General features: G+C 29.1%; 1 protein-coding gene across 6 annotated transcripts in view; it reads right to left on the reverse strand.

Annotated features, from left to right (window-relative positions):
- LOC118201149 (uncharacterized) overlaps positions 1–13,750 on the reverse strand; it is a 98,129-nt gene that overhangs the window by 24,701 nt on the left and 59,678 nt on the right. For 3 of the 6 annotated variants that reach the window (XM_085823148.1, XM_085823153.1, XM_085823145.1), the window contains exons 12-15: positions 9,255–9,352; positions 9,123–9,146; positions 8,711–8,752; positions 5,890–6,007 (exon numbers count right to left, since the gene is read on the reverse strand). In XM_085823148.1, the coding sequence (XP_085679274.1) occupies positions 5,890–6,007; positions 8,711–8,752; positions 9,123–9,146; positions 9,255–9,352 (282 nt within the window). The remainder of the gene's footprint in view (positions 1–5,889; positions 6,008–8,710; positions 8,753–9,122; positions 9,147–9,254; positions 9,353–13,750) is intronic. The other 3 variants (XM_085823160.1, XM_085823168.1, XM_085823151.1) reach the window with 2 other exon arrangements.

Genomic DNA, 13,750 nt, shown 5'->3' on the forward strand with positions numbered 1-13,750 from the left:
TTCACGTTGAAGAGAAGCAATAACATTATCACTTAGAAGGGCAAGTATTAAGGCATAAGCCTTTTTTGATTTCAAAACATCTGCAACTCTGTCCGCAACTGCTGCTGTTTCCAAAAACGTATCCAATTCCCTTGCCGTAAATACCGCTCGAACTCTTTGACACCAAACAGTAAAGTTATTAACACCGTCAAATGGCGCTACACCAAAAGCTTCCCTTTCACCTCCGGAAAAAGCCATCATTCACAATATACCAAATCAAAATCACGCGAACGATAAATTATTACACTGAAGGTTCAATTAGGGAACTATCAGCGAATTCTAACTTTTGAAGGAACCACACTCTGCTGTTAAACATAGAAAATGCCGTGGTTCGCAAAGCAAATATTTATTACCGAGATATGCAGAGATACACGCAGTTACGTGCAAGCAGAAATAAGTACGTACAAGCACTAGCTACAAGCACAGATAAGTAAGTACAAGCAAAATAATACAAGCAATGATAAGCGGTTACAGAGGTCATATATATAACTTCACAACAGATCATGGTTTAACAAATCATAGACAAGACACAATAAATAACCAATCAAAAATAACATACAGAATGAGATTTAAGTTTCAGAATAACTCGGACCTGGCTGAAAGCTAATGAATGTTTTGGACGTGACAGAAAGCTATACTTCCTTTTACAACAGTAAGAATGCGATTACAAATATCTCAACAACTCCAAAAACCTCAGTTTAGAAACTGTCTCTCTTTATACATTTAGTTCATTTTTTCAATACGTTTCCTTTTCATTATATGAAATACATATGGTAAGGCCCGGTCGCAGAGCTGGTGAGGCATCATTTTTAGAATTTAGTGACACACCGAGCAACAAAATCTAGAAAGGCACCAGACAGCAGAATTTAGGATCCACAGAGACTTCTTCAGGTGGCAAAATGCCTAGCGCCAGCCCTGTGTATGATGCATTAAGACATATTAGATGAATCTTTTGAATTGCCAGTTTTCAATTTCTTTATTAATAACACAATTTCTTTCTATAATGCCTGTCCATATGATAATATTAGAAGCATTTTTGATATTTTCCATGCTGGTGTCTAGTGGAAAGTAGCGAAAAAGAAAACTGACTGAACTGGGGAAAAACTCTTACCATGAAAAAATTAAAAAGGCATTTCTAATTAATTACATAGCTATTTTGATTTTGCTAAAAACTGTTTCGTAAATTGTGCTTTATAACATTATACCTTGCTTATTTTTCACATTCAAAACATTGTATAATATGCGGCCAAAATGGAACTTTATAATATGACAGTGAAAAATAAAAATGCTTTATTTTAATGTTATTTCTTAAATATAATTTCAATACATTGCCATTATTTTAATGAAATTTATCAATGTTACAATGTTCTAAAAAAGTCACCAAAAATTTCCCAGAGTTCGGAATTAAAAATTTTCCATAGAAACCGATCTTAAAATCGCCAAAATGCTGATAAGTCACCAAATTTAGAACTATTTAATAAAAGAATTAACATCCACAAAAGCAGAAAGTTGTTTGAGAGCTCTTCTTTACAAAAAATGAAATAATTTCGAAATTCTCATGTTTCACTTCTTGCTGAGAAAGAGTATCCCACCAGTTATATTCAGGGTTCATAGCCACATTTTGGTTAAAAAAGTAAGCACCTATAAGCACTTTTCAAGCACATTTTAAGAAAAAAAATAAGCACCTATTTAATTACATTATACACAACTGCATAACCTTAAAAATTAGACTTGTAATTTAAAATATGAGAAATACAGTATTTATTAATAGAGAATAAACATTACCTCAACCATGGAAAATTACTTTTTTTAAAATTTTAAATAACAGTTCAATTTACAGAACTATTTTACAATGAGAGGAAAAAAAGAAAAAAAAAACTATGCAGAACTAAACTATATTACAAGATTTAATGATGAAATTTCAGTTCAAAATAGAGGAAATAAATAACAATAAGGCATATTTATTCTATTCGCTTGGAACTTAATAATAAATACAATTTATTTTCCCACTCATATTGATATTTAACTAATTTAAATCTAAATTCTGAACATTTTCTAAATTTTCATCCTATATCAGTTTTTCCTTAACAGATATTGCAAGCAAAGTAATTTAAGTAAAAAAGAGGAACATTTCTGAAATCAGAAGACAGAAATTTGCTTCATGCAGTCATCCTTTAACAGTAAAAGCTTAACTACCCGCATACTTGAAAATTGGCGAATATTCGGACAGTGGAGCATAACTTGAAAAAGAGGAGTGGAGGGGGGATAGAAAATCTGGGACCGAACATCAAAATTAATTATCTCTGCAAAATATCGCAAACGTTATTGCGCAATACGTGCGCCGTAATTTTTCCCTACATGATATTATGCAATCGGATTCAACAGCTGCCGGTATTGGGAGAATAAAGAACTAAAGAAAGGAAAAGAAAGAGACTTACCAATCTGGGGTGTTTTCATTCTGATTTTTAACAGACTGCGCTAAATTTCCAGAATAGAATCATTCTTCGCTTGGGTTGGTAGACCGCAGAACTTTTAGTCCTATTCAATCCAGATTGGAAAGTGACAAAAAAAAAAAAAAAAAAAAAAAAAAAAAAAAAGAGTTCGTTGCTTGTTTTGCAGCGAACTATAACAGTTTCAATATTCGAGACTTTACGGAAAAATGGGAGAACCTCCCAACCTTCGTACTGTATAATGTATTGGCCAAAAAAATGAAATTATTTTGACTATTCAATTATTTTTTCTTTATTTAAGCCATTCTGAATATTATTCCTTAGAAAGCTAATCTGTGTTAAAACACAACCATTTTTGTTGTGTTTTAACACAGTTTACTATACTTCAGCAGTTACTGCAACTATGTTATTATAAACATCCATACATATGCTTATAATATAAGCATAACGATCATAATAAACACGGATATGAACTGACCAAGTGGAACAAGAATGCAAATTATTAAGATCTTGATAGAAATTCAAACGTGTGGTAGTATTTGGATGGGAGGAAAAGAAAGCCGAATGTACCGGAATTTTCAACTGCTTTCGCAATTCTCTGACCAACAGAAACGCGGGCACCTGTCTGTTTTCTCCGTGTACATCAAAGGTAATGTTAATGCAGAAAAAGGGGGAAAAGCTATTTCCAGGAGTAAAATTCACCATCTGACATTCCATATTAGGAAGAAAAGTTGTTTATTTAGTTTTGGCTTTGCTACGGGGAAAAAATGTGCTTTCATTTAAAAAAAAAAGCACTAAAAGCAAAAAATAAGCACTTTAAAAAAAAAAAAAAAAAAAAAAAAAAAAAAAAAAAAAAGCGCTTTAAAGAAAAAGTAAGCACCTATAAGGGCCTTTATATTTTATTTTCAAATATAAGGACTTATAAGCACTTATAAGGACCGCTACGAACCCTGTATATTACAAAGAGGAACAAATTATATCTCATGAACCCATTCAAAAAATAACCATATTTGTCAATGAATCGCCAAAAATATTGCTGCAAAATGCTAATTCACACTCAAAATGGCAGTCGTAAAAACAGACAGAAATTTTAGATTATTAAAATTAAGGACCTTCTGCCAATTTTGGCCGAAATTAAGGAGTTTTAAGGACCAAAAATCGATTCCAAAAAAACTTAAGGACTCTTAAAGACCATACGAACCCTGTTTAAGAATGCCAGAAAACCTCGATATCTTCCTACTATTGCTGGAGAACCGTGAATAGTAACAGAAATGATATTAGTCAAAGGCATAGCTTTTACATTGAAATACCTTTTTAATTCAGTAAATAATGACTGATAATGTTTAACCTTTATTATTGGTTTCCACACATTTAGCAAAAATTTGGCAAAATTTTCCTTCTTTTACAAATCTCACATAAGCTAAAAGTACAGCTTCATTTCCTGGTAAAGTGGACTCGTCAATCTGTATAGAAAATTCAGATATTTTTAAGTACTCACATAAAAAATTTTCTACTCACTGAGGTATTTCGTCAATCCTTCTTTCTACTATTACTCAGTGAAATACTTTTTATAATGTTGAAAGCTGGTTTGTGCAACATGGTGCATATTATCTCACTTTCAGCTAATAAAATAAGTTCTTCAACAATAGAGTACAGCTTTCCAGACTTTGCAATCAATAAAGAAATGTTATAAGAAGCACGCAGTTCATCATCATCTCGCTAAGACGTTGTCACTACGAGTTGTTGCAGTGATGGTGTTTTCAAATATTTTTCTTTGGCTGTTTGAAAATTAAATCCTTATCTTTTTTGTCACTATGGATTTTCATTATATGTTCCTTAAGCTTAGAAGGTTTCAATGAATCATCTGACATACTTTTATTACATGCAAGACACATACGTAAAGTACTATTTCCTGGTGATGAAATAAAGCCATACTTCAGATATTCAACACTGTACTGTCAGCATTTTTTCTTCGGCTCACTCATACTGTTATCAGTTAAAAAGGCCAAAAATGGATACAAGAAAATTTGTATATCAAATATTTTATTTGCAACAAACCACTGTTAATTAATAAACTTTTCAATGGAATGCTGCAATTAAGCCCTTTTGAATTAATTATTTGATGTAAGGATAAAATTTCATGTTATTTTTGAATAAAATATAATTCTCAATAATTAACTTCTCTCAAAAAACCATCTGTATTAACAAAATTTTTATCTTTTCTGAAGTTTTTAATAAAAAAGTAATCCCTTAACTTAAAAATGTAATATATATAATTTTTTCAAAAAAGATCAGTTTTATTCAAATACACTTACGTACAAATGTACAAATTCAAAAGTACACTATCTGTGTAAAAATGCAAAAAATAAAATTTGACTAAAACTAATGTTATCGGATTACTACATTGTTAGTACTATAACTAATCCCTTAACGTTAGTTAAAGTTAAATTACACACACCACTGATACTATAAGTGGCAAATCAGTGGAAATAAGTTTTGTCAATGTTGACTCACAAAAGGTATTATATAACGCTCAGTACTTAAGTAACATACTGTATTTTAAGCACCCACCTATATTTATATTTTACTCATGTAAAAAAATTGCTACTACTTTATTTATTTAAATTTCCATAATAATAAAAATGGATCACAATTTTATTATTTTATATTAAACCTTGCGCGGACCCGCTGACATTGTTCAGGGACCCCTAAATCAATTAAAATTTTTCCCAGACCCCCTGAATGATACAGGGGGTCCATACGAACCACTTTGGGAACCACTGGCGTAGATGAAGGTATTGGAACTTTAACAGCTTTCGATACCGCGTAGATGGCTGAGAAGACCATAGTGAAGGTAGGGCTGAGTGGAATAGCATGATGATGCATTTATCACAACTAAGCTTGAATAATCACTATCTTTATTTATTATTATTTTTTTTTATGTATATCAAATCATTCTTTTTTAGACAAGATATTTCTTAATTACATTTGAATACAATAAGTTCCATTTTGAAGTATGACGCCATCTTAAGCAAGTAAGTGGCAGCATGGAAAAGTAGCATGTTGCCAGCACGAAAGCATAAGTGAAAAAGGGAAGAGTGTCGCAGTACTTCATAGGAAGAAAGGGGGCAGTCAGTAAAGTTTCAGTTCCGAGTTTTGGTTTGCAATTAATTTGATTGGATAAAGAGGTATTTGCATTAAAACATTACATAACATAGGGGACAGATCACAAAATTTAAAATGTTAATTTCGAGGCCGCCAATTATTTTTCAATGCAGCCATCATATTTTGTTATATCTTACATAATGTAAAATAGAATTAAAAGCATATATTTACATATAAAATGTAATGGAAATCTTAAAGACATTAAAACATCCAAAAAAGAGAAAAAATCAATAACCTCCACTTTGAACTTGAGAAGGCGATGAGGGAACACTTTCAGAATAAGATGTGCGAGAATCTTTTGAAACACGACTAGCAGGTGATGCCTCTAAACTTTCCGACACAGAGCTATCAGGCTATTTAATGAAATACATTTTATTAAAATTCTTATAATTTGGATTGCATTGACATTTTAAACAGATGCTTACATATTTTTAAAAAGTAAATATAATTACAGCATAAAGAATGAAAAAATTTCTAAACAAGTTGTTGATAAAGAATATTTAACAATAAAATTACAAATAACATAAAATATTCCATAAGAAAAGTTTCACAATTAAAATACATATTTCATTTAAAACACATAATTTTTAAATTGCATAAAATTATTCCAAATCTTATAATTGTGAAAGGATGAGATAATTCTTAGTTCACATAACAGTTTCAATAAAACATTTCCTAAAAATAAGAATAATTTGAATAAATCTCTGAATATCATTGTTTCCACATAACCAATCGCCAAACACATATGTCCACAAAAAAAAGTTTGTAAATTACTTGCTGGATAATGAATGAAAGGAAAAGAAAGCTTCATCAAAAGATCAATGAATAAAGTTAGTTTGCAGAAATATTATGTTAAAGAACATATGCCCAAAAGATGATGCACAAAACTACCCTATGCAGAGAAGCAAATATAGAAAGAATTTTAAATCAAAGGTTTACGAAATAAAACTTATTTTAAATAATAAATTCCAGTATTTGTGCACCACCTATCCTATGAAAAGCAGGTTTTTTTCAAAATTTAATTAGAAGGGATAAAAACACAAAACCCTTTTCCCCCTCTCCTTTTAACCATTTGACCCGTGCTGGTCGCGCCCTGAAACCACCATTTTCCAAATTTTTTCCCTCCTCTTTTTTCCGAAATTTTTGAGTGAAAATGAATTGATTACTGATCTTTTACATCTAAATAACACAAAATGACTGTAGAATCATATATGTTTTAGGTATTAATGCTTCAGATCGGATGCCTTTTAAAATTCGTTTTCGATGAGACAAAATAAATTTCTTTTATTAATATAAACCACTTCAAATTTCAAAAGTTAGTCATCGTACATCATGATTTCTATCATAAACAATAAAAAATTGCAGTAATTAAACTGCATATATAAGAAAAAAAAACCTCTATATGTACGGCATTTGCTATGTGGTTTCAGGGCGCGACCACTGCACTAGAGCATTGTGTCACAATGCTTACAATCCTCTAGAGGCTCGGTGGTCGCGCCTTGAAACCACTGGCGTTTGCATCTCAATGGCGTTCGCTTGCTTTTCAAATAGGAATGTTTATTTTTACCCGGATATAGATAAAGGGCTTTGAAACCACAGAGTTATTTTATTACTAAACAATACATGCACCTGCCCAGTAAAAAGGTCTTTCTTTTCCAAATACTTTTCTCTGACATCAACACACTTGCTCCCCAAGCTAGTATTGTGATTTTATAAATTATTTCCTGTAGTTTAAATTTAATGTAAATATACTTTGCTATAATTAAAAATAGGAATTGCGTAAAAGTTTTATTTAAATTAAAAATCTTTTCTGAATATTTTGGGATGAAATACGAATAAAATAAGTATGAATGGGAAACGAATGATACAAGATGTATGTGTGAAACTTGCAATGTGGGTCTATGCATGTACCAAAGAGACAAAACATGCTTTGAACAGTGTCACACCAAAAAATATGTTCTTTGAGGAAAAAAAAAAAAAAAAAAAAAAAAAAAAAAACACTGAGTTCTTTTTTATCTTTATTTAATTGAGTTTTTAATCCATTTATCCAAATGTCCTTATTATGTAGGTACTTATATTTTCATTGCTATACAAAAATTATACAAATTTTTATTTTTTAACTTTTCTGATGATTTACTTTGTAAAATAATGTAAAAAAATTATATATAATGCAATTCTTACATACATTTTTTTAAAATCCGTAAATTTTGTCATTTATTGGAAACGCGTGAGGAAAATATAAGTTTTTTTTTCCCTACTACATCAGTAAGTTTCAAAGTCCTAGATGCACGGTGGTTTCACAATGCGACCACCACCCACAGAACAATGGGCAAGAGCAGAATTTTTTAAATTTATATATTATTTGTCTCTAGGATCATAATATTCAATTTCTAGAGTTTTTAGTTAAAAAAACTTTTTAAATAATATCGCGCACGTCAAAGGGTTAAACACTTGAAAAGATTTTTTCAAAATTTTCATTCAGTAGAAAATCTTCTTTACGAGATGCTGGGCAAGGTAATTACTCTTTCATGGAGCATATTTTTCCATTATATAGCAAATTACAACTGTTATTTTCTCACCAATATTACAAAGTAAGCCATTTAAAATAATATACGTTTAATAATATTTTTCAACAAATTTTATTAATGTTCATATCATATAATTATATAATTATATGATATGAACATATCATATCATATATTAATATCATATATCGATTATCATATATTAATAAAATTTACAATCAAAACAGATGTGTTTTAATTCTGTTAGACATTATCTTGTTTGTTTATGCATATTTGGTAAATTCTGAACTATATTAAAAAACATGCACACTGTATAAAGCATAAAATATTTCGCTACAGAAATATTAAATTTAATAATTTTTTTAACTTTTATACTAGAGAGCTAAATTAAAAAATTACATTACAGATATATATTAGATATAAAAATAAAAACATAGTATCATATTACTTGGTTATCAAAATATTTCAAATTAGAAAATTTAAATTTGTATGGGGGGAAAAAAAGAAAAGAAGGAATCAATCAGAAAGTACCTCTTGAACTTCTTGCCACTGTCCACATTTGTCCATAGCTACCTGTTTATAAGAAACCCAACTTGTTTTTACCAATGAAAAGTAATTTGAATAAATTAGTACCCTGCTTAAGAACCAAAAGTTGCATCATGCTAAGCAGAACGAAAGTTCGAATGGAAAAAAAAAAAAAAAAAAATAATAATAATAAAAATAAATAAATAAAAAAAGAGAGGGCTAAGAATGTATACAATCTTAGCAGCATAAAAGGTAAAATAAAATATGCAAAGCAATATTTTTACATAAGTATACATCTGACATAATGAAGTAACTGTGCATACTAGATCAGCAATACATTTTCAGAATGGATTATATGGGATAGAATTTAAATAAAAAAAGAATCTGAACAGCTTTAAAAGGAGACTACAAGACATACCTTAACATTAGGTTGAGTATTTTCCTTTTAGAAGCAAAAAAAAAAAAAAAAAAAAAGTAATAATATTAAAAACACTAATACACCAAAAGGATTCAGAAAATGAATAAAATAATATGAAAAATTTGTACTTACTCTTTGTACACTGTGGATGATTAAAGTACTTTTGCTAGCATTTGGTTTATGCTTCTCTAATTCTTTTAATGCTGTTCCCGTTAAATCTGCTTCATTGTCTAAAAAAAATATTTCAATAACATTAAAAATCAAATATTAACTTAAATTATTAAAACTTTCATTAATAAGGTAATAAATTTTCTAGACCATAAGTTTTTACCGATTTTTTTCCCTTATACAATTATATTTTGCAATTTATCATAAAGAAAAACCATATAAAACATTTGTTAGTTATCAAAAGAAATTCACCAGATGCAAAAACCAGATGCTTTGAAGAAAAAGTAGGGGAAAAAAAAAAAAAAAAAAAAAAGAAAGTAAAAAATAAAAAATGCAGTTTTGTATCAAGTGTTTCTGAACCTATGATCAGTAGTTTACTAATGACTTTTAGAAGCAATGCAAATCCAAATTAGATTTCATGAATTTGAAAAATTTCATTATTTTGCAGTACAGGCAAAGGAAGCAAGAAAGAATTTCAATACCACCTGCTATAAATAAACATTATACTTATATTCAAATGCTTTATATACCCTATACCCATAAAAAAAAAAGAGTAGAATTATTTTTAAAGAATAAACAAATGCTCCTTTCTCATATCATTACTTACATTACTTAATACACTTTCAAGTTAATTCATCAAATTTTAATGCAATAATGAGAACAACACTGAATTTCTGAATATCATGATTTCCTCTGAATAAATCTGTAAAATCAATTACATTTATTACCCTCAATTTATAGCTTATTTACCTACTTTCCCTTTAGTAACAGGCTATGGAAAGAATTGCAAAAATCAAAAAGAAAAGAAAAAAGTTGCAACTAAGCAAACATTCTTATACATATACAGAATTCATATCAACCAAATGAGGCAAATTTTCCAAAAGGAAGGCACTAATTAAAAACAACTCAATTACAACTTGGAAATCACCAATCTCTCTCTCTATATATATATCTTTCCTTAACTAATTTTTCAGTATTTTACATGACACAGTAATTATTAATTAAATAATTTCTAATATATACATATATATCAGAATTTCAATTCCTGATATACGTAGCAGAGTTATACCTCAGTATACATCTACTTTGAAATACATCTTGTTTTTTGGACATGAAAATTTTTGTTTGGAATATGATTTGAGTTTGAGTTACGATATGTGCACTATACTTGTTTACTTCTTTGGAGACAAAACTACGGCTGTCCATGACTATTGTACTATTCAGTAAACAACCCAAACTATAAATCTGAATATTCAGAAAATGAATGAGAAGCGTCAAATAACGAAGAAAACTGTTAGGATCACCATGAAGGTAAGGAAAAAATATAAAAGATGGCAAATGTATTTGGGACTTGGCTATTGTGTATCATGTGTCTATTACGATAACATCTATGATTACGGAAAAACAAAGACAGTATTAAATTGGCTAATGTAGCAAAGTGGGTTAAATCAATTACCAATCAAATATCAGAGGCACTAGAGCATACTGAAAAACTGCTTTTGATCTGGATAGTAGAAAAACATTATGCACAGTATCATGTTCAGTATTTCATTTATGTATAGTATAGATCTCAACCATGGCATTCTAATATTAAAGAATCTTATAATAATAAGAATAAAATTTTTTTTAATAGCAACAGATCTGGAGTGGACTAATGATATATACCAAGCTACCAATGTGTTATACAGTCAAAAGTCTTTAATCCGGACTCGTCGGGACTTCGGCAATTCCGGATTATCCGTTTTTCCGAATTATAGATCATCAATTTAAATCTGGCAAGATGGCATGCAGAAATTATAAAATTAAGAATATGAAACTGTAATTTATGAAAGAAAGAGTAATTATGATCTAAAGGGTATCAAAATTTACCACAAAAAAAAAAAAAAAAAAAAGGCTTAATTTTTATTTGTTTACTTTATCAAACATTTCTTTCAACGCGCGCATGCATAAAGCATACATTACACATAGTCGAAATTAGAAAATTGCAACCAGAAAACTATTTGATGTGTATTCGTGATATTTATAATGACGAGGAATTTGATTTAAATCATATCAAAGATGGAGCACATCGAGATGAAATACTAAATTTAGTAAGGAATTATAAGCCGAATAAAATACGAAACATCTGCCCTGAAGATAAGGATAGTGCTGACAGATCAACTTCCAGTTCATTACGTGTCGCGACGTTCCCCCACCGCAGAGCAGTGTGAAATTGATAAACAGATTTCAGAATGGTTAGAGAAACGAAGGATATGCCTTTATCCATTTTTTGCAGCGATTCCACTTTTTGTTTGATGGACATCGAAACATGCTTTCACTTTGTAGATCCTTTGGCAGTTCCAGAATCGGAAATTCTTTTTGACATAATCCAAAGTTCAAGCTTACTTTTATAAAATTGCTCCAACATTCTGCAAAAAAATAATAAGCTGGATTCAATTCGAAGATTAAGGAACAACGCAATCTGCAACATTAACTGAAATAGATAATTAGATAATTTTAGATTAGCTTATACCGTCCGTTATACATTAAACGAGCATGCGCAGAAATTTGTCGCTTTGAGGTCCGGATTAAAGACTTTTGACTGTATATATATTTGCTAGTGAAATTATATGAAATTCATATATGTTTAATTCTTAGTTAAATTGGATTTTTTCGCATAAGTGAAATGACAAAACACACTTTTCATGAATTGTTGTAGGTTGTGTGGAGAGATTCCAATTCTTCTTGAAAAGTGGGGGGTCTTTCTATGGAACCCGCTAAGATTTTTCTGTTTTTCTTTTATTTTTCACAATAGTACATATTAGCTTTCATAAATGTTTTATTTTACTGTTTTCTTTTATTTTTCAATAGTGCATATAAACACTCAAACATGCTTTCTCATTTTTTTACTACAATAGCACACTTCTGCATGCTAAATTTCACTTCGGATTTTCTAGGAAATAATGAGATAATTTCCTTCATTTTTTCTATAACTATATTGAATTATAAAAAGAAACATAATAATATGCTAAAAATTAAAAATTGTGCTATAGCTGCAGGATTGAAGTAAAATAAACTTAAAGCATCTAAAGTTAAAATTAAATTGGAATCAAAGCAAGGCAATTTCTCAACCGTGTATAAGAGCTTTAACACAATATCTAAACATATCAACGTTAAAATAAGAATTGATTAGTAGAACAAAAGTGAAAAATAAAAATGTAAAAAGGAAAAACATACAAAATTATAATAATTAATCTCCTTTTACTGAAACTCAAATTCAGAACTTATCAAGGGAAAATGAATTAGAGTTTCATTAAAGTCAATTAATACATTTCGAAAACATGTTTCGTTCTCCTGGTTCATTCTAGATCAAATATTGAAAAAAGATTCAATTGAATTTTTATTTAAGACAAAAATTCATATAAAATTGAAAAATCAAATCTCAAATGTATCCAGAATTTTCCCTACATGCTTTCGAAACACTTGGAATAAAAAATAAAACATTACACTGTGCCAAATTGACTATTAAAAAAAACCCATAAAACTTCACATTATGCAAATTGATCAAAAAAAAAAAAAAAAAAAAAAAAAAAGAGTCTAAAAAATAAAGAGCAAAACAAATATATTTAAATTGTCATTTAAACAACACTTAAAAATTGGGTGGTCTTCGATTATACTAACCTAAACTTTTAATACCAAGAAAACGAAAAACTTTTCATAGAGATTTCTATAAATAATAAAATCTAATCTGAGCCTTATACAGTTAAAAAACTGAAAACCTATTTGAAACAAAAATAAATAAATAAATAAAAATAAAAAAAAAAATAAAAAAATAAAAAAAAAAAAAAAATAAATAAATAAAAAATAAATAAATAAAAAATAAAATAAATAATAAAAAAAAGAACTTACTGAACTCTTAAGCCAATCAAACTGTTTTCCTTGCAAAAGAAAGTTGAATTTAAGGCTACTCTGCAGAAACAAAAATTTTGTAGTACTTGGAAAAACGTATGGTGATAAGGTTCAAAGTGTCCAACAGCAGAACTAAGTACTTTAACATCTGTTCAAAATGTCCTATCCCGTTAAACTCTGTATGTGGGGGTGCCAAGCATTAGGTGTGGTCTGTAAAAATTACTACCGACAAGGAGGGTGATTGTCAACTCCAAAATGGCAGCGTACGAAAGTTACAGGTCATTCATTCTTAATTTGAATTTTTGTTTGTATGTGTGTATATACTAATTTCAAATATGTAATTTGAAGATATTTATATCTGTAAATCATAAACAGACATTTTGATATACTTTATGCTAAATGCCAGTTATTTTGTAAAAGGAACAGAGGTTTTTATGCATTATTGTATTTTAAACATTCCCCAGCCATCAGCAAATAATTGTACTGATTCTCTTTGTGAGGACTTGCCCATTTTTATCAAAGTGTATTTTGTTAATTTTAATTTATTAATTTCTAAAGTACATTTTACATTG

Source organism: Stegodyphus dumicola, chromosome 1 (assembly GCF_044657685.1).
Source record: "Stegodyphus dumicola isolate Sdum_Otavi_A_Nest chromosome 1, ASM4465768v1".
In the NCBI taxonomy this organism is placed as follows: Eukaryota; Metazoa; Arthropoda; class Arachnida; order Araneae; family Eresidae; genus Stegodyphus; species Stegodyphus dumicola.